This window comes from Boleophthalmus pectinirostris, unplaced genomic scaffold (assembly GCF_026225935.1).
Source record: "Boleophthalmus pectinirostris isolate CB_2022bp ecotype Guang Dong unplaced genomic scaffold, ASM2622593v1 HiC_scaffold_16, whole genome shotgun sequence".
NCBI lineage: Eukaryota > Metazoa > Chordata > Actinopteri > Gobiiformes > Gobiidae > Boleophthalmus > Boleophthalmus pectinirostris.
In genome coordinates, this window is record NW_026571095.1 from 34,364,937 (window position 1) to 34,387,016 (window position 22,080).

Here is a 22,080-nt window from a genome sequence, read left to right on the forward strand (position 1 = left end):
TACAGATAAAATATTAAATTTTATTATTTTTTTCATGCACATAGTTTGAGACTTTTGTTGTCAAAATGGCATTTAAGGGGTTAAAATTTCTAAATATTATATAATATTTGGTACGTATGATTAGAGCAGAAGTAAATGAAGACAATGATATAAAAAAAAAAAAAGTTGGACAAAAATCCAAACTGCATAAAAATATTGTGTTATTCTTTTCCAGTGTATGTTTTTGTCACAAAGGACCAAAGGGATACACAAGAGTTAAAGGTTGTATAGAGCATTTTCCAAGGAACGAGAAATCCAGCGACTGTTTGTCCTTTTTCAAATGTTGCGCATGCGTGAAACCACCCCCCCCCCCTCCCCTACAGCTCCTACGTAGAAACGCCTCCTCCCCCGCCTCCTCCTTACGCCAGAAACAGGTTTGTTTACAGCCGGTGTGCTGCACATGACTTGTAAACAACTAACTACAGTGTTGGTTAGGCAAGACGGAGAAGTGAGGAGCGGGGGGAGGGGGTGCGCGGACATTTCGTGCGCGGACGAGAAATGAGGAGCAGGGGGAAGAGCGGAACGGGCAGCAGGGAGAGGGGAGAGGAGCAGGAAAGGGGTGCAGAGAAGGTTGTTCAGAGATTCAGTGCGAATGAACTAGCTACAACACGCAGCAGCAAGCGGACTCTTTCTTTGCCTTGAAAATTACGTTTTCAGACATAGGATATCACATTCGTGTCCTGAAAAACGTTTGTCTAGCTCTTGGAAATAAAGTACGTTTTCATAATAAGCAGAAGTTTCCTGTCCAGGAGTAATTTGTTGACCAGTGTGTCAGTCTTTAGACCCTGCGTCTGCTTCAGTCGCGCCATCGCTGGAATGAATCTTCAAGAATCACCTTAGTTTGGCTTCGCTGCTTTTCCCCTTGTCTTCTTCTTTCAGCGACCTCAAAAACGGACTTTCTTTTGCGGCGAACTGCTCCTGGATTCTTGTCGCCATTGCAACAAACTTTGTGCGAACTGCGAGGAAGATATAGGTCAAAAAAAGCCGCTAAGAACCGTTGCGTTGGTGGAGTAAACAGCGTCTTGCGTCTGTGGACTGCGTGACAGACGTACGTAAACCACGTAACCGGCGCGCGCAGGCAAGTCAGTTACACTAGAAACGTAGGGAGATTGATTGACAGCCTGTCAGCTCACAGATAACGAGGCAGTGTCGTTATCTATTGGCAAATGTTTAGCCCCACCACGTCCAGAGTTGATGAATTTTTATTCTCTTTTTTTTGGTCATCATAATTACAAGGCTACTGCATCTCTATAATCTATCATTGACAATTTGAAACAAAAAAAATCCTCCATACAACCTTTAAGTGTAAACAGCAACTGTGATATTATGAAGTTTGAAGTCTTAAGTCCTGATGATTTTTGGAGTGTCTCTTAAATGCACAAAGGCGTGTTCTTTAGATGAGTTTGTATGTAGTCTGGCTTGAATAAATAGAAATACTTCCAGATTGTACAGTTTGAGTTTAGACGCATCCCAATCTTTGAGTCTGTATGTTCTTGTTCTTTAATATTATTAGTTCACCGCACTAAGATTTCTAACCGGATCTGTCTCGGGGATGTGTGAATGGTTGTGTTGTGGAAGGCGGGGGGGTCGTGAGTTTTAAATGATGTTCTTTTTATGTAATTGAAACCAAGAGAAACGCAAATAGAGTCTCCTCATGCCCTTCTTCTTCACGGCGTTTCTGTTCCAGCCTCATCATTCTACTCATCATTACTGCTTCTTCTTCCATTTGCGTTTCGTTTTTGTCAGTAAAATGAACTATATCGACAACAACTCATGTATATTTTCACGTACACGGTGCAGAGTGTTGGGGGGGGGGCTGTGTACAGTTCCCTGTGAAGATCCATTTCATCTGCACTATGGAGTTTGGCTGCAGGTCGTGTCACTGATCCCTGTCACACAGCGGGGTGCATCCTGGGACAGATCACACATTAACTGATCATAATCTGGGAATACTAGATGTCACAGCGGGGCGGCAGTGACTTTAGGGCTTATTGTGCTGCGTTCTTGGGCAAGACACTTCACTCGTCTACTAGGAACAACCCATACATGTATTACTAGGGCGACCCACAGAGCCTAATTGCATAAAAGAAAACAGACTTTCACCAGTGATTATAAATGATTTTTACACTCATGACCTTTATTGAAACACAGACATATTTGGTATCTCTGAAAACCTTAGACTCTGAACTCTTCATTTATGGATTTTTGAATGTGATTCAACTCATTTACAGGTTTATAACAGCTCACTGAAAATGAAGCTACTTTCTTGTGTGCAGAGCAATTCTGTCGTACATCTCATCTTGAAAAAAAAGATTGAAATATTTCAAAGGACTCGCCTGAGCAACATCCAGATTTCGGGGCAATTTTGGTCCATAATCCGAAAATAAAGGTCCCGATATTTTGTTCGGACTCCACACAGACCCATCAGCGGCATTCTCATCTTTGTAAGTTTCACTCTGAAAGTCCGTCGCTATCGCTGTTTTCTACTTTATAATCAACTTCATCATCACTTTGAAATCTATAAAAGTCACTTTCTCTAAACTTATCCATAAAATACGCCCGCTCCTCATTATTTATAAAGCTGTGCGCCGCGATTTTTCCATTGCTCGTGTTTGGTGTTGTGGTTTTCCTGAAGCTACAATCGTCACTACTTCTGAAAAAATCAGCGAAAACGTATCCTTGAATCCTATTGGTCAGTCTAGTGTGGGTTGTAGTGGCCCCGACCTATCGCAGCCTCTGTTTAAATGTGAAAAACTGGAACCATTTCTAATGCTCGTCAAATCACGTCTTTAGTGAAACAGCGGAGGAGTCAAAACACGTCATTAAGGAAACAAGGGGGTCGTCAAATGTCGTCTTCATGGGGGAAAGAGTTAAACGAGGCAGTGTGGGTGACTGGTGGTGGTGTGCAACGTAAAGTGTCTCAACATGTCCAAGGAGTGCGATATACTGAAAATGAATTACTCAAAAACACGCAGAGTCTGGGCAGGTCCCAAATAAGTCAGAGGTGGTTTTATTTTTCAGTTTGTGTCCATTGTTCTTCTAAGATGATTCTTTAGCGGATAACAGCGATGTAGAAGTTTGTAGCAGATTTCCCTTTGCTTGTTGGTGATGAGATATTTGCGAGGTCATGTCCAAACATTTTTCCATGGAATATTGTCTTTAGAGTCGAGGTCTCACAGCGCACGAGTAGGGCTCCGTTGTGTGGTGATAATCGCTCTTTTTCCGCGGCAACTCATTATTTAATTGAAGATGAAGCCAAGTAAGTTCCTTTCAAAACGTTTTTCAAAGTTTGGTGCGGCGTCTTGACTCTCGCCTGCTCAAGCCGACATGTTCAGGTGCGGCCCTGTCCTGCCGCTTCCCCAGTTTAGGCTCCTGGCTCCACTGTAAACTAAAACGTGTTATATTACCGTATTTTCGGGGCTATTAGGCGCTCTGGATTATAAGGCGCACTGTCATTAAATGGTCTATTTTCGAACTTTTTTCACAAATAAACCACTCCGGACTTTAAAGGAAACACAACAGTGTGATGGGTGAGTGGTTTTGTTTGTTTGTTCGTTCACGGTGACTCTGGGCTTTGTTCAGTTGTGGCGTGTAGGGAGGTGCTGTCTGGGATCGCTGGATTGTCGGCGTGTTCGCAGTGACTCAGTTGTTCAGTCGTGTCTAGAAACGGCACATTGCACTCGTTGCTTTTTCGGTTCGTTCCTCCGTTCCGTTCCTCGTCGGCGTGGAGTGATGAGTGTGTCTGTGGGTGTGTTTCTCTGCGCGGTCGCTGTCTGCTCCGTGTGTGTTTGCAGCTTTGTAGTTTACTGAAGTCGTGCTGGGACACCCGAGATCATTCGTGTATCGGCCGCTCTGTGGGGCGCGCGGTCGTTTTTTGAGGGGGTTAGAGGCTTAAGAGCGCGAAAATATCTTCATACTATTTGGAAAAATATCAGAATAAATTTATATTTTTGTCTATTAAAATAAAATGGCTAATATTGGCTGTGACATGTCCCCACCGTCCTTATGTAAACCTACGCCCTTGGTTATTAGGTTCTTTTTTTTCAGACCAAGAGTTTGTTTTCAGACCTGACAGTTTCGACTGGTCACGTGATGCTGCTGTGACGTGTTTGTTCAGCTGATTTAAACAGGGTTTGTCTCTGTCTTCCTACTGGTGGAGGCAGAACAACAGCATCAGAAATGCTTTCCATAGTCAGTGTTGGGGAGTAACAGATTACATGTACCAGAGTTACGTAATCAGAGTACAAATGATGAGTAACTGTATTCAGTTACAGTTACTGTTTCAGTGAGTGGTGATTGGATTACAGTTACTTTGTTGAAATAAATGGATTACACAGAGGTATTTTCCTGTTTTCACATTTTGGGCTATTTCCCCCCCCATCTAAACCAGGACTAAACCAGGACTAAAGCATGTCTAAAGTAGATCTAAACTGGGTCTAAACCAGGTCTAAACTAGATCTAAACTAGATCTAAAACTGGGGCGGCAGTAGCTCAGTTGGTAGAACATTCGCCCACTGATCTGAAGGTTGGCGGTTTGAATCCAGCTCTCGACATAAACATCACAAGTTGAGCGGTCAGATCCACTGACCCACAGGTTGGCTGGTGTGATTCCAGCTCCCACAGATAAATGCTGCTGTTGTGTCCTTGGGCAAGACACTTAACCCACCTTGCAGACAGTGTCTGCGTACACTGGTGTGTGAATGGGTGAGTGGTTCCTTGTTGTAAAGCGCTTTGAGTGCCTTGAAGGTGGAAAAGCGCTGTAGAAAAATGTCACCATTTACCGTCTAAACCAGGACTAAAACAGGATTTAACAGGACTAAATCCTGCTGCGTGGACGTGTCTCCTCGTCTTCTATCAATAATATTTTTAATATGGTTGAGTAAATCTGGGCTTTTTATTTTCTTTTAGCAGATAAAACATCTTACGTTACGATTTCCTGGTCTTTGTTTCTCTACAGCAAACCAAGTAATCCAAAGTATTCAGATTACGTTACTCACTTTAAGTAATTTAATGGATTCTGTTACAAATTACATTCTGGGGTATGTAATCTGTAATCTGTAGGGAAATACATTTTAAAAGTCACCTTCTCAACATTGTTCATAGTTCAGAGGATCTGCGTGTGTGTGTGTTTAGTGTTTTTAAGTGATTCACATTCTCATATTTCTGTTTAGTCTCAGATGTCTGATATCAAAATTGCAGTTTGATTTTCTCCCTTTACACAGTCTGAATGTTTGTGTTGCAGGACGGCCCACGCCCGAGCCAAAGCCGACGCCGCAGACCAGGCTGCGCAGTCGGCCAATCAGGACTCAGACATCGCCCGCGCAGTGGCCCGAGAGCTGGCTCCAAGCTTCCACCAGCCTGGTAACCCCATAGCCTCAGCCCACCCCTCTCTGCACACACACACACACACACACACACACACACACACACACACACACACACACACACACACACACACACACAGCCTTTACACTCTGTAACACTTTATAGTCCCTCCTGTGCAGCTAAGTCTAGAAGAGAAGTCTAAATCTTAACATAAATGCTAAAAGTTTACATTTGTATATATATTTATGAATGGTGCGTGGCTTCAGGTCATTGCTGATGTAGGACCTTTCCACACAACAGCGTTTTTTGGTCAAAACAGTGAAGTTTGTATTTGTTTTGGCCTTTCGTCGACACGGAGAAAGCATTTTGGGTGGGAGAGAACGGTGTTTTTTGAGAGCAGGTTCCAGAGTGGAGAAATCTGAGGATGCCAGCGTTGCGTTGTCGTGTGGACGAGCAAACCGCAGCTTTTGGAAAACGACGATGTTTGTGACCCCGTCATCGCCACGGTCCTCTGAAGGCTGCAGCCCTAGAACTAGCCTCTTTTATTTTCAGCCAACAAGGAGTGTTGTTGTGTGGACGTAGCCTTAACCAACAGAAAAGGAAAGGGTTGGAGATGCGTCCAGGATTTGCAGATATGGATGTGGAGTTCAAATCTGTAGGGTCAGATCCCACCTAAGACCAAGGACCAGAGGGAGCCCCATCCAGGACAGGGGAGGGGTCAGTGCAGTCAGGTCAGGGATGGAGGATCCGGGTTCAAAGAACAGGATCAGGGCATAGGAGGATCATCGGGGGTTCAGTAAAATTAATCCTAACCGGTGGCCTAGTCATTGTTGTCAAAGTTTTCAGTTTGTCCAAGAAAGGGTGGAAGTAAAAGGCTGGAGACCAACTCGACGTCTTACGCAGAAGAAGTTTATTTGCCATCAATAATACAGGCCCGGGGGACGTGAAAAGTCAACATAGTGTGATTTCAAAAGAGAATATAGTATGATCTTAGAGTGTTCAAGCCCCTTGACTCTGCTTCCAAAGGAGGAGGTTTATAAAGCGAGTGGTGAGACTATGAAGGCCAGTAGACACCGGTTAGACAGCAATATGCCACAATTTAGATAATGGTATGCCGATGGTGGGCCAAGGGAATATCATGGTGTAAATATAGCTTTTGTGTGTCAATGTTAAACTGAAATTCTCTTACAGTCATAAATGAAATAACAAAAATCTTGTGAGCGATGCCTTTATTGGTCCTGTAGGGAAATTGGTCCTCTGCATTTGGCTCATCCTGCAATGCCGCTCTGCACAGAAACGTCAAACCCAGAACCTTCTTACTGTGAGGCAAGAGTTCTAGCTACAGGTGTAATTAGAGTACTGTGAGTGTAAACATCGGGATTGTGATCCTCCATGATTGGTGCTCAGGTGCTCAGGCACACTCATAAACTGTATAAAAGTGGACAATGCGAGTGTGACGTCACCCACAGTGTTCAGCGTCGCTCAAATGAGGCTCTCGATGCTCATGGTTTTGACGGACAAAATAGCGAAAAAAAAACCTCAGGATCTGATTGTCTATGTCTTTTTTTTATTTGTCACTGTGTATTTATCTGTCTTTGGATTATCTGCTGTTTTTTTAAATGTTATTATTGTTAAAATATTTATATTTTTTAATTTTAGCTTTTATTATGAATATATTGTTAATATATTATTAATATACTGTTAATATTATTATTATTAGTAGTAGTAGTACTAGTAGTAGTAGTAGTATTAATTTATTAATTTATGTATTTATTTATTTTTCTGTCTTTCTCATTTGTTATTATTGTTAAAATATTTAACTTTTTGAATTTTAGCTTTTACTATTAATATATTATTATATTATTATTTTTTTTTTTTTTTTATTATTATTATTATTATTATTAGTAGTAGTAGTAGTAGTAGTAGTAGTAGTAGTAGTAGTAGTAGTATTAATTTATTAATTTATGTATTTATTTTTTTATCTGTCTTTGGATTATCTGCTGTTTTTTTCATCTGTTATTGTTAAAATATTTAACTTTTTGAATTTTAGCTTTTATTTTTAGTATTACTATTATTATTAATATATTGTATTAATATATTATTATTATTATTATTATTATTATTATTATTATTATTATTCAATTTTATTTTTTTTTTATTAATTTATTATTTATTTATTTATTTTCCTTGGGGTTATTTTTGAAAAAGAAATTGCACAAATATGATTTTTGGTATACATACTTTGTAATTTGATATCAAAACGTAGAAATAAAATTGTAAAAAAATAATTTTTTAAAATTCAGGATCATGTGTCAAAGGTTAATATGAACATTTTAAGACCAAAATGACGAGGCCACAGCAGTTACAGAGAGAGGAGCCACAAGATCCTAATGTAAGTCGATTGGAGCCAGAGTCAGAAGGAGCTGGAAGTGTCTCCTGATGAACTTTTCATTTGGCGTCAGGTCTGTCCACTCATGTATACGGTCTATGTTTGCACTGCTCACTGTGTTGTTACTCACTTCTTCAAACACAATGTCAGATACAACAGATCAGAGTGATTTATCTCCTTTAACAAATGTTCTGTCCGATGTTCCTCCACACCCAGGTCCTGATTACATCCGACAGAAGTACAACGAGCCTCTGGAGGTGCAGGAGGTGGTGGAGGAGAAGAAGGAGAAGTCTCCGTCCGGAAGTCCTCACTTCTACAGAAAAGGCACCACCCCTGAGGTCTCGCCCTCCCAGAGCCCCCCGCCCGCCCCCTGCCCCCAGCCCCCGCCAACGCCTCCGCCCCCGCCCCCTCCCAAGAAGACCACGCCCACCCCCGCCAAGCCCACTGGCAAGGAGAACAAGGCTCCCACCCCCGAGGCCATCACAACAGGTGAAATAAAAACACTTTTGAATTTATTACAAACTGGTTTTAGGATCTGGCAACCCAAAGTGAGGAGCTTATTCTGCTTTCTAATCAGACCTTTGGCTTGAGAACTAAAACACAAAAACATGTAAAATATGTAAACATAAATTTTGTGACAAGTGTAAATTCATTTCAGGAGATTTATGATCAAATATTTAACATGGTATAAAAATAATGATACTGAAGAGCTGCACTGTATCAAAATGTACGCATACAGGTGTTTTTCAGACCAGAGGGGCTTGAATTCTTGTTGAGTACGATTGTGACCTTAAATTTCAATAAAATGTATAAATAGATAAATACAACCACATAAAATAACTAAGGCCACAGGTAAGTTTGTAAAAGGAAGATGGAGACGTGACTTAAAAATGTATAATTAAAATTTGTTAAACACAAAAAAAAAGGGCAAATGGAAGAGGTAAAATGATTTATTGTTATTATTGAGACGATGATAAGAAATAGGGTGAGCTTTTGGGTACAGTTAGACGCCAATGAAACATAAACCACTGTCCATTTATTAGTGCAAAAAGTTGGACAGCAGAATTATACATGTACAATAGGAATAGGCATGTAATTAAAAAAAAAGTTTGTTATTCAAAAAAAAAAAAATTTCCCTATTTCCCTCTTTTCCCTATTTATTTTTTTTATTTATTTATTCAGTTCTTATTATTTATTTATTCTTAATTTTTATTATTTTATTATTATTTTTTTAATTATTATAATTATTATTATTATTATTTATTATCACGGTATTATTATTATTATTTATTCTTAATTTTTTTATTTATTATAATTTTATTTTTGTGTATCATAATTGTATTATTATTATTATTATTTGTATTTATTTATTCTTAATTTTTTTATTATTTTATTATAATTTAATTTTTATTTATCATCATTGTATTATTATTATTATTATTATTATTATTATTATTATTTTATTATTTATGTATTCAGTACTTATTTATTTATTCTTATTTTATTCTTATTATTATTTGTATTATTATTATTATTATTATTATTATTATTATTTGTATTTATTTATTTATTTATTTTTTAGAATGGAGATTGGATATTACGGTGAAGGAGGGTAATGGGAAGGGAGGTTTGGAGAATTAAAAAATTTGTCACATTATATTACTACTAACTGTTTTTCTCTGTGACATGCGCAAAAAAAAAAAGTTATTTATCAGTACAATGATATAATTTTGAAATCCTTTGGCGAGCTACTTGGAAAGGGGTGGTGTAGCTTTCGAGCGACAGGTTGGAGACTCGTGATCTAGAGCAGCTTTATAACGGAAACAAAATGAGTACAGTTATTGACGTTACAACATTGTCTTTTCTTTGCGACAGGAATCACAAAAGCCGCATCCAAGCTCTCTCTAAAACAGGACGTGAAGTCAGGAGAGCCCCTGCCTCTCAAGCCCCTGCCCCCCGCCCCGAGCTCCAACCCCAGCAACGGACAGATCCACTCCCAGTTCCACAGTTACTACGTCAAGGCCGACATCAAGATGCCCCCGCCCGAGGAGCTGGAGGGTCTGGAGGACGACTTCCACCCCTCCAGCCTGGCTCGCTTACCCCCTCCCAGCAAAACATTCGGAACTGCGGCCGGAAAATCCCCACCCCCCCGCACCCCGTCGCCCGCCCCTCCGAAAGACGTCCCGAAACCCGCCCAAGAGCCCAAGCCCAAACGGCAGGAGTCCACCAAGCCAAAGAGCCTGGCAGAGACAAAGAAAGCCAGTATGGAAATAGTAGCGGACCTGGTGGAGGAGGAGACGGTGAGTTTAGACGTGGTCCTCTTCAGTCTCAAATTATGTGAAGCGGACTAAACAAAGACTAAACAAGGACTAAATCCAGGATGAAACCAGGACGAAACCAGGATGAAACCAGGACAAAACTAGGACGAAACTAGGACGAAACTAGGACTAAACTAGGACTAAACCAGGACGAAACTAGGACTAAACCAGGACTAAACCAGAACAAAAACCAGGACGAAACCAGGACAAAACTAGGACGAAACTAGGACGAAACCAGGACGAAACCAGGACGAAACCAGGACGAAACCAGGACGAAACCAGGACGAAACTAGGACGAAACCAGGACGAAACCAGGACGAAACCAGGACGAAACTAGGACGAAACCAGGACGAAACCAGGACGAAACCAGGACGAAACTAGGATGAAACTAGGACGAAACCAGGACGAAACTAGGACGAAACCAGGACGAAACCAGGACGAAACTAGGACGAAACTAGCATGAAACTAGGATGAAACCAGGATGAAACCAGGACAAAACCACGACTACACCAGATCTACACCAGGAATAAACTAGGACTACACCAGGACTACATCAGGACTACACCAGGACGAAACTGGGACGAAACTGGGACGAAACTAGGATGAAACTATGACGAAACCTCAACGAAACCTCAACGAAACCTCAACGAAACTTGGACTAGTCCAGGACTACACCAGGACTACACCAAGACGAAACTAGGACGAAACCAGGATGAAACCAGGACTAAACCAGGTCTAAATCAGGACTAAACCATGACTACACCAGGTTTACACCATGACTAAACCACGACTTAAACCAGGACTAAATTCAGTCCTGGGATCAGTCCTGGGTTAGTCCTGGGTTAGTCCTGGTTCAGTCCTGGTTCAGTCTTGGTTCAGTCCATATGCCTGTGAAGTGATGACGTATTGTTGACAGTAAATTTGCATCTGAGAATTCATATTCGTACTGAAGAAAGTGTGACCGTTTCATTTAATTTTGTGATTGTAATTCTTGACGTGGTAACTTTTCAATTCATATTCCGATGGATAAAATACACACATTTTATGTACGACTGAACCCATTTGAGAGTTCACGAATATTTATTTGCTCAGATTTCTATCCTTGAAAAAACCTCATTCAGCGTCGTCGTTCGTTGAGAGGCACATGGAAAGTGTTTTAGTTAGAATACTTTAAATTTGTGTGTGAGATATCACGGGTCCGGGCGGGTACGGGTTTAACTATGATATAATCACGGGTTAACGGTCGGGTGTGACGATGTACTGCGCCGGTGCGGGTCTCCAAACAATGGACCCGTGCAGGACTCTGATGTAAAGACCTGCAAATAAGCAAACGTTATAAAGAACAAATATGATGCAAATGAGGCTTTTCACATTCTCTACACTACACCTCTGTTTCTAATTTGGCATTTAGTCATTAGAGCTCCCCCATCTGTCATCAACAGGACTGAGCAAAGTAAAAATATGAAGCCCTTTTCCCCCGTGAATAATAATTATGAACAGAATTTGACCTTAAAGTGAATCTTTATGTGTCTGAAAACAGTGTAGGAGAAATTAAGATGAGGAGGTTTATCTATGACGCAACAATCCTGTGAAATTGCCAACAACGGGACAGAGAGAGGGTATTATGAATCATAATTTTTTTTAGCTTTCTTCCATGTTATATAACTGTCCCTCATCAGAAACATGCCTGAAGAGGTTTTAGATGTCATCCACGCATGTTTGAGTATTTTTGCGATCTCTCCCGGGCCCAGTTCAAACGCTCCTTATGGTTCGCTGTAAGATTCTGTACGAGGCTCCGCCCACGCGACAATTCTCCATAAATATACAAAGGCAGGATCTAAAACTGTACACAACGGCTTGACGAACCTGATCCGACGTGCAGTAGTTTCATTAGTGGGACGCACGCTGAGGGGAAGTGACTTGGAGCAAAGGAACAGTGTCAAAAAATGTCCATACTGTTTTTGGTGATTCTAGCATTTTCAGAAGGTAACAAGGTAAAATAGCCCCTCTTGAAAAGCTAAATATGTCTTTGTTTTTGGGTAAGTTTAGTCTCTTAAGGGGCGGCAGGGGCAGAGTGTTTTGTGCCGCAATGCCGGAATAAAGTGCGTTACAGTTGTCCAGGTGTGATGAAATAAAAGCGTGCATATTTTGTTCCAAAAGTTTGAAAGATAAAAAAGGTTTAATTTTAGATAAAAGCAGCAAATGATAAAAAACTTGATTTTAAAACACTGTTGATCTGTTTGTCAAATTTAAAATCACTGTCTAAGGCGACGCCGAGGTTGGTGACTGTGGGATACTTCCATATATGGTGGTATAATAAAAAATGAAGGCTGTTTTCTCATAATACACTTTGACGAGCATCTCCAGACTGCACATTTCCACACTTTTCACATATTTTTCCCGTAGTCTATTCTTCTCTAGCCTGATTTGTGGAAACTGTGTGACCTCTCTGCATTAGGATTCATTTGCTCGACAGTAGGGAGGTACTTTTTTATTTAACCAGTCGCTGCTATTTGGTCGTGACGTATGTAATGCGCCAAATCCCGTAGGAAGAAGGACAATAAAGTCTTTCCGCTTGATAAAATTCACCAAACATTCTCTTTGTTCCGGCTTTAAATTCTCGATCTCGGGAATCGTTGCCAACACAGAATGTCTGTCTTCGTCTACATCCATCTCTACGCTTTGTTTACTGTTGTGCTGACGATGAGTTTGACGTCATGGCTTCACAGCTCTTTGCTGATTGGCTAGTGTGTGGTCTACAACTTCCGGGGTTTTTGCAAACCGTCTAGTGTATTCTGATTCCTGATCTAGGCACCAGGTGGCACCAGCCTGGCTAGATTTGCCCAGCCCTAATCAAAGTTATACTGCAGTGAAACTACAGTTGCACGACTTTGGAAATCTTGATCTTGCAAGAAACTAAACCTAGTTCCAGCGGCAGTGCTTACTGTACACCAGTCGCCCACAGTTAAACATGTTATTTATACATCTATTCCTCTTAGATTAAAAACATGACGACTTTGGAGAACTTATAACTTGGAGACATATTTTAGAGAAGAATTAGGCAGGCTGGTCGGAGTTCGGACACCAGTCAATCAGCGAAGAGCCATATATTCTGTGTTGGCAATGATTCCCGAGATCGAGGATTTAAAGCCGGATCAAAGAGAATGTTTGGTGAATTTTATCATGAGGAAAGACGTTATTGCCCTTCTTCCTACGGGATTTGGGAAAAGCTTAATATAGCGAACAAATCGTAATGCTGCAAGGTCAGACAGTTTCCAGGAAGTGAAACCCTGTGACGAATCAGGCTAGGGCAATACGATATGAATAATAAAAATGAATTCATGAGCTCATATCATCCTGTGACAATCTTCTACTTCTGGAAAAATCGTCATATTGTGATTGACTAATTTTATCTTGACTGCAGCTCAAACACAGACACCTTTCCCCGCCCACACTTCCTCTTTGTCAGACTTAACATTTATCTGATTGATGACACCAATCGCAACGTGTAGTTAGTTTTTATAAATCATAATGCCCCACCCCTACTTTTTCAAGACTTTGGTTCCAACTAATCTCATGTCCTCAGTCTTGTTTCTCTGCCTCTTTAGTGTTATTTAATATTCACTGTGCTCACACGTTTGGCCCGTGATAAAACTCGACCTCCACAGTAAAACTATGATTGTCTTGTGACTTTATGACTTTATGACCGTCCGAGGTGACACCTGTCTGCTTCTGCTTTACCTTTTACATACACGAAGTTCTCTTTTTAATCCCCTTTGAGGATTAATTTGTGTTCTCACATTTGTACTTGTTTCTCTTTCAGGGTCCTAACTCCATCCTGGTGGCTCTTGTGATGCTCATCAATGTTGGTCTAGCAATCATTTTTGTCCATTTCCTCACCTGACCAAACCTGATCTCAGGTACGACTTTTACTTCTCACACGATTAAAATGATTGATTACAATGATTACACAGAATATTCTGGACATTTCTGATAAATCTGTCTCGTGTGTGGATATCGTGTGTGTGTGTGTGTGTTGTACAAGCGTGGGCAATTATTTTTACCATGGGGCCACTTGAGAAACAGAAAATATTGTTGACAGCCAAAATGTTTAACCCAATTCTGCATAAAATTTAATTGTATTTCTTTATAAAAAGCAGTAAATATCATTGTTTTGACGAGCTGCTCAGACTGGTAAGAGTTTATGTTATGACATAGTGAGGCTGCCTTACAAAAAATGTTATTTAAAAAAAACACTTCTAAAATAAAAGCAATGCAGATTTAGTCATGCGTTTGCAACTGAGCTTAAAGGGGCTGTGTGACCCCGGGGCTGTACAATGCCCACGTCTGGTCTTGTGTGTGACTGGTACATGTGTGTTGTTCTGTGTGTCATGTGTGTTACATGTCTGTATCATTAGGAATTACTACATGTGTGTTACTCACATTACAGCTCACAATCTGGACAGGAGCTTTAAAGGGCCCATCTCATGCAAAATCAACTTTTCAGAGCTTTCTACCTTCTAGGAGTGATGTGTGGGCCTTGTATATGTCGCCCAAGTGGTTTTTAGATTCATTCGGTGTTTTTTTTTAAACAAATTGCAGTGTATTTCCGCCACCCTCCCACGTGACAACAAACTAAAACTGATGACGCGGCAGATACACCTATGACGTGTTTGACCCCTGCTCCACCACCTCCACCTCCTCCGCCCCACATCGTCTGACAATTCCCACATGAACACCTAAACAATAGCGACAGCAGAAGCTCATTGTTCTACACTGCAGTGAACACGATATAATAAGTTTATCTACTAGTGTTTATTAATACTTTACCAATCAGTAATGTTCAGCTGATGTGGACGCGGTGCTTGAGCTTCATGCTCCTCAAAGTCCTCATCCGATTCCGGGTCCAACACATGCGGCTGAACGCGCTGTATCTCCATGATGAATAAAAGTTTATTCCTACCACTATCAGGGTGCACACCTGTCTCGCCTGTCCCCATCCCCCAGGGAGTAGAAACTGTATCTTCCAATGCACATATAAACATGTCACTCGTCGTAGGACCCATGTTTTCTTTATTGCTTTGCTTATCCACAACTATGTCTTCTAGAATTAATCGCTTTTTGTGAGTGGATCTTTCTCACGTTCACGAGGATCTTTTCATGGCCGATTCTTTCGAGGTTCGGCTCACAGACTCTTCGACTCGTGCGTCATGTTGATCACAGGAGCCCAGTGTGGGTTCGTTGAATCATAAACTAGTGCGGGTTTTACTGGATAATTTAATGAAATTTTAGTTCAGTAAATGTACTTCTTTCATTAAATAAACTATGAAACAATTTAAATAGCAAATACCTTGATGAAACTCCGGGTGTCTTTATGGTACCATAGGAAATCTCTTTGCTGTTTATTTTTGCTTGCCATAATCCGCGTCTTTTTTTTGATAATTCCCTTGTTTGAGCTCCTGATGAACAGTGAAGAAACGAATCATTTTATCCCTTTCAGAGCGTCTAGAACAGGGGTGTCAAACTCATTTTGGTCCGGGGGCCGTATCCAACCTACTTTGATCCCAAAGGGGCCGGATCAGAAAACTCATGTCATGTAAACCCCAAAAATAACAATAAGTTCAAATATTTGTGCAGCAGAGAAACACAAATCTATTACACAAAATCTTTTTTAATTGATGAACTCTTTCTTATTATAAATATTATAATATTATGAACAACCTGAAACTTTAAGAAAAATTCAATTTCAACACAATGTTTAAACATTGTGTTGTGTTGTCCTGTTTTTTTTGATAAAGCATGTTTCCCCCTGTTCCAAGACAAATTTCTCCCATGGGAGACAATAAAGGATTATCTTATCTTATCTTATCTTATCTTAACTTGTATGTAAACAGGAATAAGTAAATTTTTGTTGTAAAATCCTGCACTCGGCTCCACTTTTCTCATGTTGGACATTTTTCTGATGAGGGTGTCACGGTCAACAGTCAAAAACGATCGTCCTTTAAGAGCGTTTGGAAAGAGACAAGTCTTCATTTGTGCTGCTCTGGTGGGAGGGGCCACGTACAGAGACGCCTGGAGACGCTGCTGTGCTCAGCACCGCAGAAAATTACCAATATTTTAATAGAAAAATATAATTAAAATATTTTAGTAGAAAATCACCCAAGGGCCACATTAAAGGTCTTGGAGGGCCGGATCTGGCCCCCGGGCCTTATGTTTGACACCTGTGGTCTAGAACAACCAAATACACAACAAAACCTGCCCATGTTTCTCCGATGTTGCTGAAGTCAATGACATAGTGTTGCCCGGTGTCATGGCGGCGTAGGTACAGGGGTCACGTGACGGTGCAAAGCCTCTATTGGGAGATTCGGGGTTCCTCATCATATTGAGTAATGGATGTTCCAAAACCCAAATTGTGCTTGTATATGTGCAGAAGATACAACGTGAAAAGTTATTTTGCATGAGATGGGCCCTTTAAGTGTCTCAGATGAGCAAAGAGTGAGCAAAAACAAACGTATTTTCCCTGAACACTAGTACGGCGCTGTCGTCTGAAGCTCCGACTGCAGACGGTCACTCACACCGTCCTGAGTCGAGCAGCAGCAGCGCGTGTGCGAGTGTCTGTATCATCTGCGTGTGTCCGTCTGCGCTGAGAGTAACGTCCGCCCTGTGCCCCCGCAGAGGAGGAGTGTGCTACCGCGCTGCCGATGGGCCCCCGGACACGAGTGGGGGGGCCCGGCCGGCAGCCACTGGTGTCAACGGCCGAGCGAAAGTAGAAGGACTGTGAAGGAGAAGGCTGCGAAGAGTCACTTAGGACTGAGGAAGAGAGAGAGAGAGAGAGAGACAGCTGATCAGAGACCACCACCACCACAACCACCACCACCACCCCCCGCTTCCCCAAAAGGACTGTGGACCCTGAGCCACTCCACTAGAACACTGCCCAGGCTGCTCCTACGCCCCGGGAGGAGAGAGAAAAAGAGAGAGAGAGAGAGAACGTGAGGGTCAGCACTGGCACTGCCCACCCAGAGCCTATAATAACATATGTGTGTGTGAGTGTGTGTGCGTGTGTGCGTGTGCGAGCGGTACTGTCCAGCTCATGTCTACAAATGCTACAATAAAACCAGTTTGTGCCCGGTCCAGTTTGGCTTTTCTTCACCAGTTCGGCTGCTTTTCGCAACAGGGACAGGGTTTTTTGTTTTTTTCCGAACGCAGGTTGGAGAAAATCTACATCAGTTAAAACGTCGCTGCGTCTCTGAGCCTTTTGGACTCGTTCTGAATAAAACTTCATGAGTTCGCTGTTAGGTTATTTGTTCGTTTACGTGCATGTTTTGAGTCATACTTTGTTGCTTTAGAGGCTTGAGTGCTCAGAAAACTTCAGTGTGTATGAAAGCTGGGTCGAAGTTAATTCATGGGCTACGTTCAGACTGCAGCCTGAAGTGACGCACATCAGATTTTTTCACCCCGATGTGACCTGTATCTGATCTTTTAATGACAGTCTGAACGACAAAGATCTAATTTTTTCAAATGCGACCCAGGCCACTTGGATATGTGCTCCTGAAACCGATACATATCTGATCTTTTGACATGCAGCTTCAGTCTGAACGGCCAGGTCACATTCATCCCACCTACACGCTCACAAATGTTCACAAACGCTCTTCTCGTCAGACAAAAATTGTGTCTGAACTCTGTGTCGCAGTACCACTCTGCGACTCTGCGCTAGATAAACTGCAGTCCCGTAAACTAAATATGAGTGTAAAGTAAAGTATACAAATGATTAATGTCAGCCTATCATACATCATTTGTGCTGGATATTTTATTTGGCTTTAGTAAAATCATTTTAAGATGCTTAAATTTGCGGACGTGGTCTAAATTTACCCACATTTTAGACAACTCCTTTCCCCTTCTCCATGTTTGATAGAGCTTAAGAAAGCGAACATCCACATCTTGCAGGACTTGTGGATGGGAGTAGAACTGAAAATTACAATTCTTTGCGGGCGTAGGCGCAGACCTCGACTCCACATCCACACGTTCCTTTCTACGGACGTCGCTGCCACTGCCCCACAAAACTCCACAGCCAAAAACCTCGTCCTTCTCATTCTCAATCTCCTCCTTAAAACAAATAATCTCTTCATGTTCTGGCTCCAGTACAACAGCGACTTTAAAATCTCCAGGTGCTCAATGCTGCGTCCATGTTTAGGCGACGTCCGTAAACACTGAGCCCCGGTGGTGTAGTGGGGATTTTTTAAGTGGGGGTATTTGATTCATGACTTGAACCAGGAGGACTAAACCAGGACTAAACCAGGACTAGAGTGAGAGAGAGAACCCCGAGCCCGCAGAACAGGGTGTCTGCAAAGTACGATCGAGCGGCAGCTGCGCTGAGCCCCGTGGGCGTAGAGGTCTGTGCCGGTGCTTTCGCCTGCGGTCACCCGACGGTCTACGCGGGCGCACCTCTGGGCCCGTAACGACACTCAGTCCTGGTTTAGTCTTGGTTTAGTCCTGGTTCAGTCCTGGTTCATGTCTCTTTAGGACAGTAGTGCACACTTCATGAGCCTGTGCAGTTTGTTTTCACCATTGCCGGTTGCTCCACTTTAATATTTAAGTTGTAGCCATTTTATATTTGTTATTTTTTTTATATCTTACGTTGGGAGAAGTGGGTGGACAGTGAACCACTGCGTACCACGCCCACTACACCCCTGCTGAATGCATTTGCTGTGTGTGACGTCAGTCGTGTCCTCTAATGCTCATGCGGGACACTTTTGGGGCATTTAAAGTTCACACTGGAGATCACATACAAGTCACATTTAATTGGAAATGTGGATAACCTCGCAAAGAAAATTTGATTTAACAAAAAAGTCCGAATTGAGCGGTAAGCCCTGCAGTCTGAACATAGCCCATGTTGTGTAGGAAAGTTAAAAAAATAAATAAATAAATGAGCGAGCTATAAATGAAAATTTGCTGCTTGTTAACATGAAATGCCACTGAACAGATTTTACAGTTTTGAACAGACGTGTTTCTATTAAATAACTTTAGATTAATGTACAATTTATGTTGAAACAAGAAACACAATACAAAAGTTTATGACAAGCACTGGAAAAAACACAACATCTAAGTAAGTTAAAATGACTTAACCTCCTGGGACTCGAAGAAAAAATCCATCCATAAGCGGAAGAAAATGGATGGTAAAAATGTGTATTGCAATATATATATATATATTTTTTTTTTTTGTGATTTTCTCTCTATGTGGAGGTAAATGAACACCTTAGCATTGACATTTTGTTCATTTTATTTGTATTTATAATTTTATAACATGTCCTCTGTAATGGACACTGGAGACATTTTGGAGTTAAATCCATGTGAAGTTAACAACCGAACAAAAACAACTTTTTTGATGGCCAACATTTCAAGCTTCTACAGTCGCCTCAAAAATTTTTTTTAGACTCCCTTGTAGTTTCTTCTTTTTATTTATTTATTTTTTTTTTTTTCATAGTGCAGCCACAAACCACAAACTTTTTTTTTATCCTGGACATAATAATCCCCCAGACCTATTTAGGCAGAGGAACCTAATCCCCCCTTTAAAAGTCTGTCTTAAAACACTTTAAAGATCGACTTGTTAACTCAATGTCCACTGTAAAGGACACAAATGAATAGGCCGGGTCTCAGGAGGATATATTAAGAACTTTGAATTTTACTTTATTTGAGTCGATTCAACTTGACAATTCAAATTATCTGTCAATGGAATAAGAGCAACTTATTTTAAGTGCAGCAAGATGTATTTTCATATTTTAACTACAAAAAGTCTTGATAATTTTACTTGTCAAGTGAAATTTACTCAAATCACGACCAAACGTTCTTCATTCACGTCGTCTTAACTTGGCTAGATTTTGTTTTTTGCAGTGTTTGTCGAGGTTATTTACTTATTTATAGAAAAATAATGTTAGTCTCTGTGGAAATTTGTGAAGAAAATGCTCAGAAAATAAATAAGTTTAGTCCAACCGACTCCTCACAACAGCTCAAATCAGGATTGTGAGTGTTTTTAACTGATGTAGAAGGGCAGATTTGCCGGTGCAGCGTGGCGTTGTTGGCGTTGTTGGCGTTGTTGGTGTTTTGAGCCGCTTCTCGTCGGCGTCTAGCCCCAGTGTGGAGCGAGTGCGCTGGGCTCTGGGCGCACACCCACCGGGGCTGATGGAAGGGGGCAGCTGTGGCCCCTTTTACACAGTGACGTGGTGTTGGGTGAGAAGGGCCAGGCCAGGAATGTCAGACTGGGGCTCTGCCAGCTCCCGAGGCCTGCGCTGTCAAAGTGCACAGGCAGGTTTTCACGGTTTGTCGGGATGTTTATTTTAGTTTTGCGTAAGTCGAGTAGTAGTTTGTGAAGAACATTAAACAAAAATCTATTCAAAAAGCACAAAATTAACACTTAAGGAACAAATTTTTCTTAAATAAAAGTGTTATAATAAATAATAAAAGTGTAAATAAGACAAGCTGTGGCCCTTGTTTTACAGAAATTTTGCGATGGTAACAGACAGGGATGCACCGATCCAGCTTTTACAGTTCCGATATCGATTTCAATCCTAATGCTTTAAGTAGCGGATAAAAACTGATGCCAGAGCAGAGACTGAAAATAGGTTTTATTTCCTTTAAACTCAAAGTAAATAAGGCAGAAGTACGGAAGCCGTGAGAGCTCATAACAAACGCAAACGCCGCAACAAATACAAACACGACAACACAAATGCAAACGCCACGACAAACTAAAATAAGCCACAACGGAAGTGACCGCGGGACTCTGTTTTAATGCAAAACGCTGCAACAAATACAAACGCCACAACACAAATGCAAATGCAGCAACGCAAACGCCGCAACGCAGATACCACGACAAACGCAAACACCACAACACAAACGCAAATGCCACAACACAAACGCAAATGCCACAACACAAATGCAAAAGCCACAACACAAACACCACAACACAAATGCAAAAGCCACACACAAATGCCACAACACAAATGCAAAAGCCCAACACAAATGCAAAAAGCCACAACACAAATGCAAAAGCCACAACAAATGCCACAAACAAACCACAACACAAAAGCCAAACACCACAACACAAATGCCACACAAACAAATGCAAACACACAAACACAACACAAATGCACAACACAAATGCAAAAGCCACAACACAAACGCCACAACACAAACGCAAATGCCACAACACAAATGCAAAAGCCACAACACAAACGCCACAACCCAAATACAAACGCCACAATACAAACACCAACACAAATGCAAATGCCACAACAAACCAAAAAAAGCCACAACAGAAGTGACCGCAGAAGTGACTCTACTTTCCGACGGACCAAGCGACGGTCAGACAGTGACGTCGATCCTGACCACAAAACAGTCACATTCTTGTTCTTCAACTTTTCCCTTTCACTTCCCGCTTGATCCTTTAACACTTTGCTTGGTTCGTCGGAAAATAGAGTCCCGCGGTCTCTTCCGTTGTGGCTTTTTGTTGTGTTGCGGCGTTTGCGTTTGTTATGAGCCCTCCCAGCTTCCGTACAGAAGGAGGAGCTTTTTAGGCTGACAATAACGTCTGTCATGGGACTAAAGATGGAGAAAATAGTTCAGTTGTCAACTGGACAAAAGTTTATTTGGTCAAATACGTTCATCAGCTCGTCCAAGCTGCTTCTTCAGTTCTGGTCAGACGCTGGTGGATGCTTCTTTAAATCTGACTGAAGGGAGGAGCTAACTACAATGAAACTACTCTGGATCTAACACACACACTTGTTTACAGTTTCAGTGTAGTTAGCTCCTCCCTTCAGGCAGATACAAAGCAGTGTCCACCAGCGTCTGACCACAACTGCAGCTTGGATGAGTTGCGAAATATAAGACCAAATTCGAACAAATTCTACCAAAATTCGACCAAAATTTGACCAAAATTCTAGCAAAATTCTACAAAAATTTGAACAAACTTTGACCAAATTTCTCCTTTTGCCATGGACTACCTGGACGACTGAAGGA

At 41.4% G+C, this 22,080-nt stretch overlaps 1 protein-coding gene across 1 annotated transcript in view; it reads left to right on the plus strand.

Annotated features, from left to right (window-relative positions):
• The window catches only part of LOC110164246 (junctophilin-1-like), a 67,743-nt gene extending 50,549 nt beyond the window's left edge, over positions 1–17,194 (plus strand). The window contains exons 3-7 of the mRNA XM_055151458.1: positions 5,282–5,400; positions 7,970–8,242; positions 9,629–10,053; positions 13,895–13,991; positions 16,747–17,194. Of these exons, the coding sequence (XP_055007433.1) occupies positions 5,282–5,400; positions 7,970–8,242; positions 9,629–10,053; positions 13,895–13,975 (898 nt within the window). The 3' untranslated portion in view covers positions 13,976–13,991; positions 16,747–17,194. The remainder of the gene's footprint in view (positions 1–5,281; positions 5,401–7,969; positions 8,243–9,628; positions 10,054–13,894; positions 13,992–16,746) is intronic.
• Positions 17,195–22,080: the final 4,886 nt, after the last annotated feature.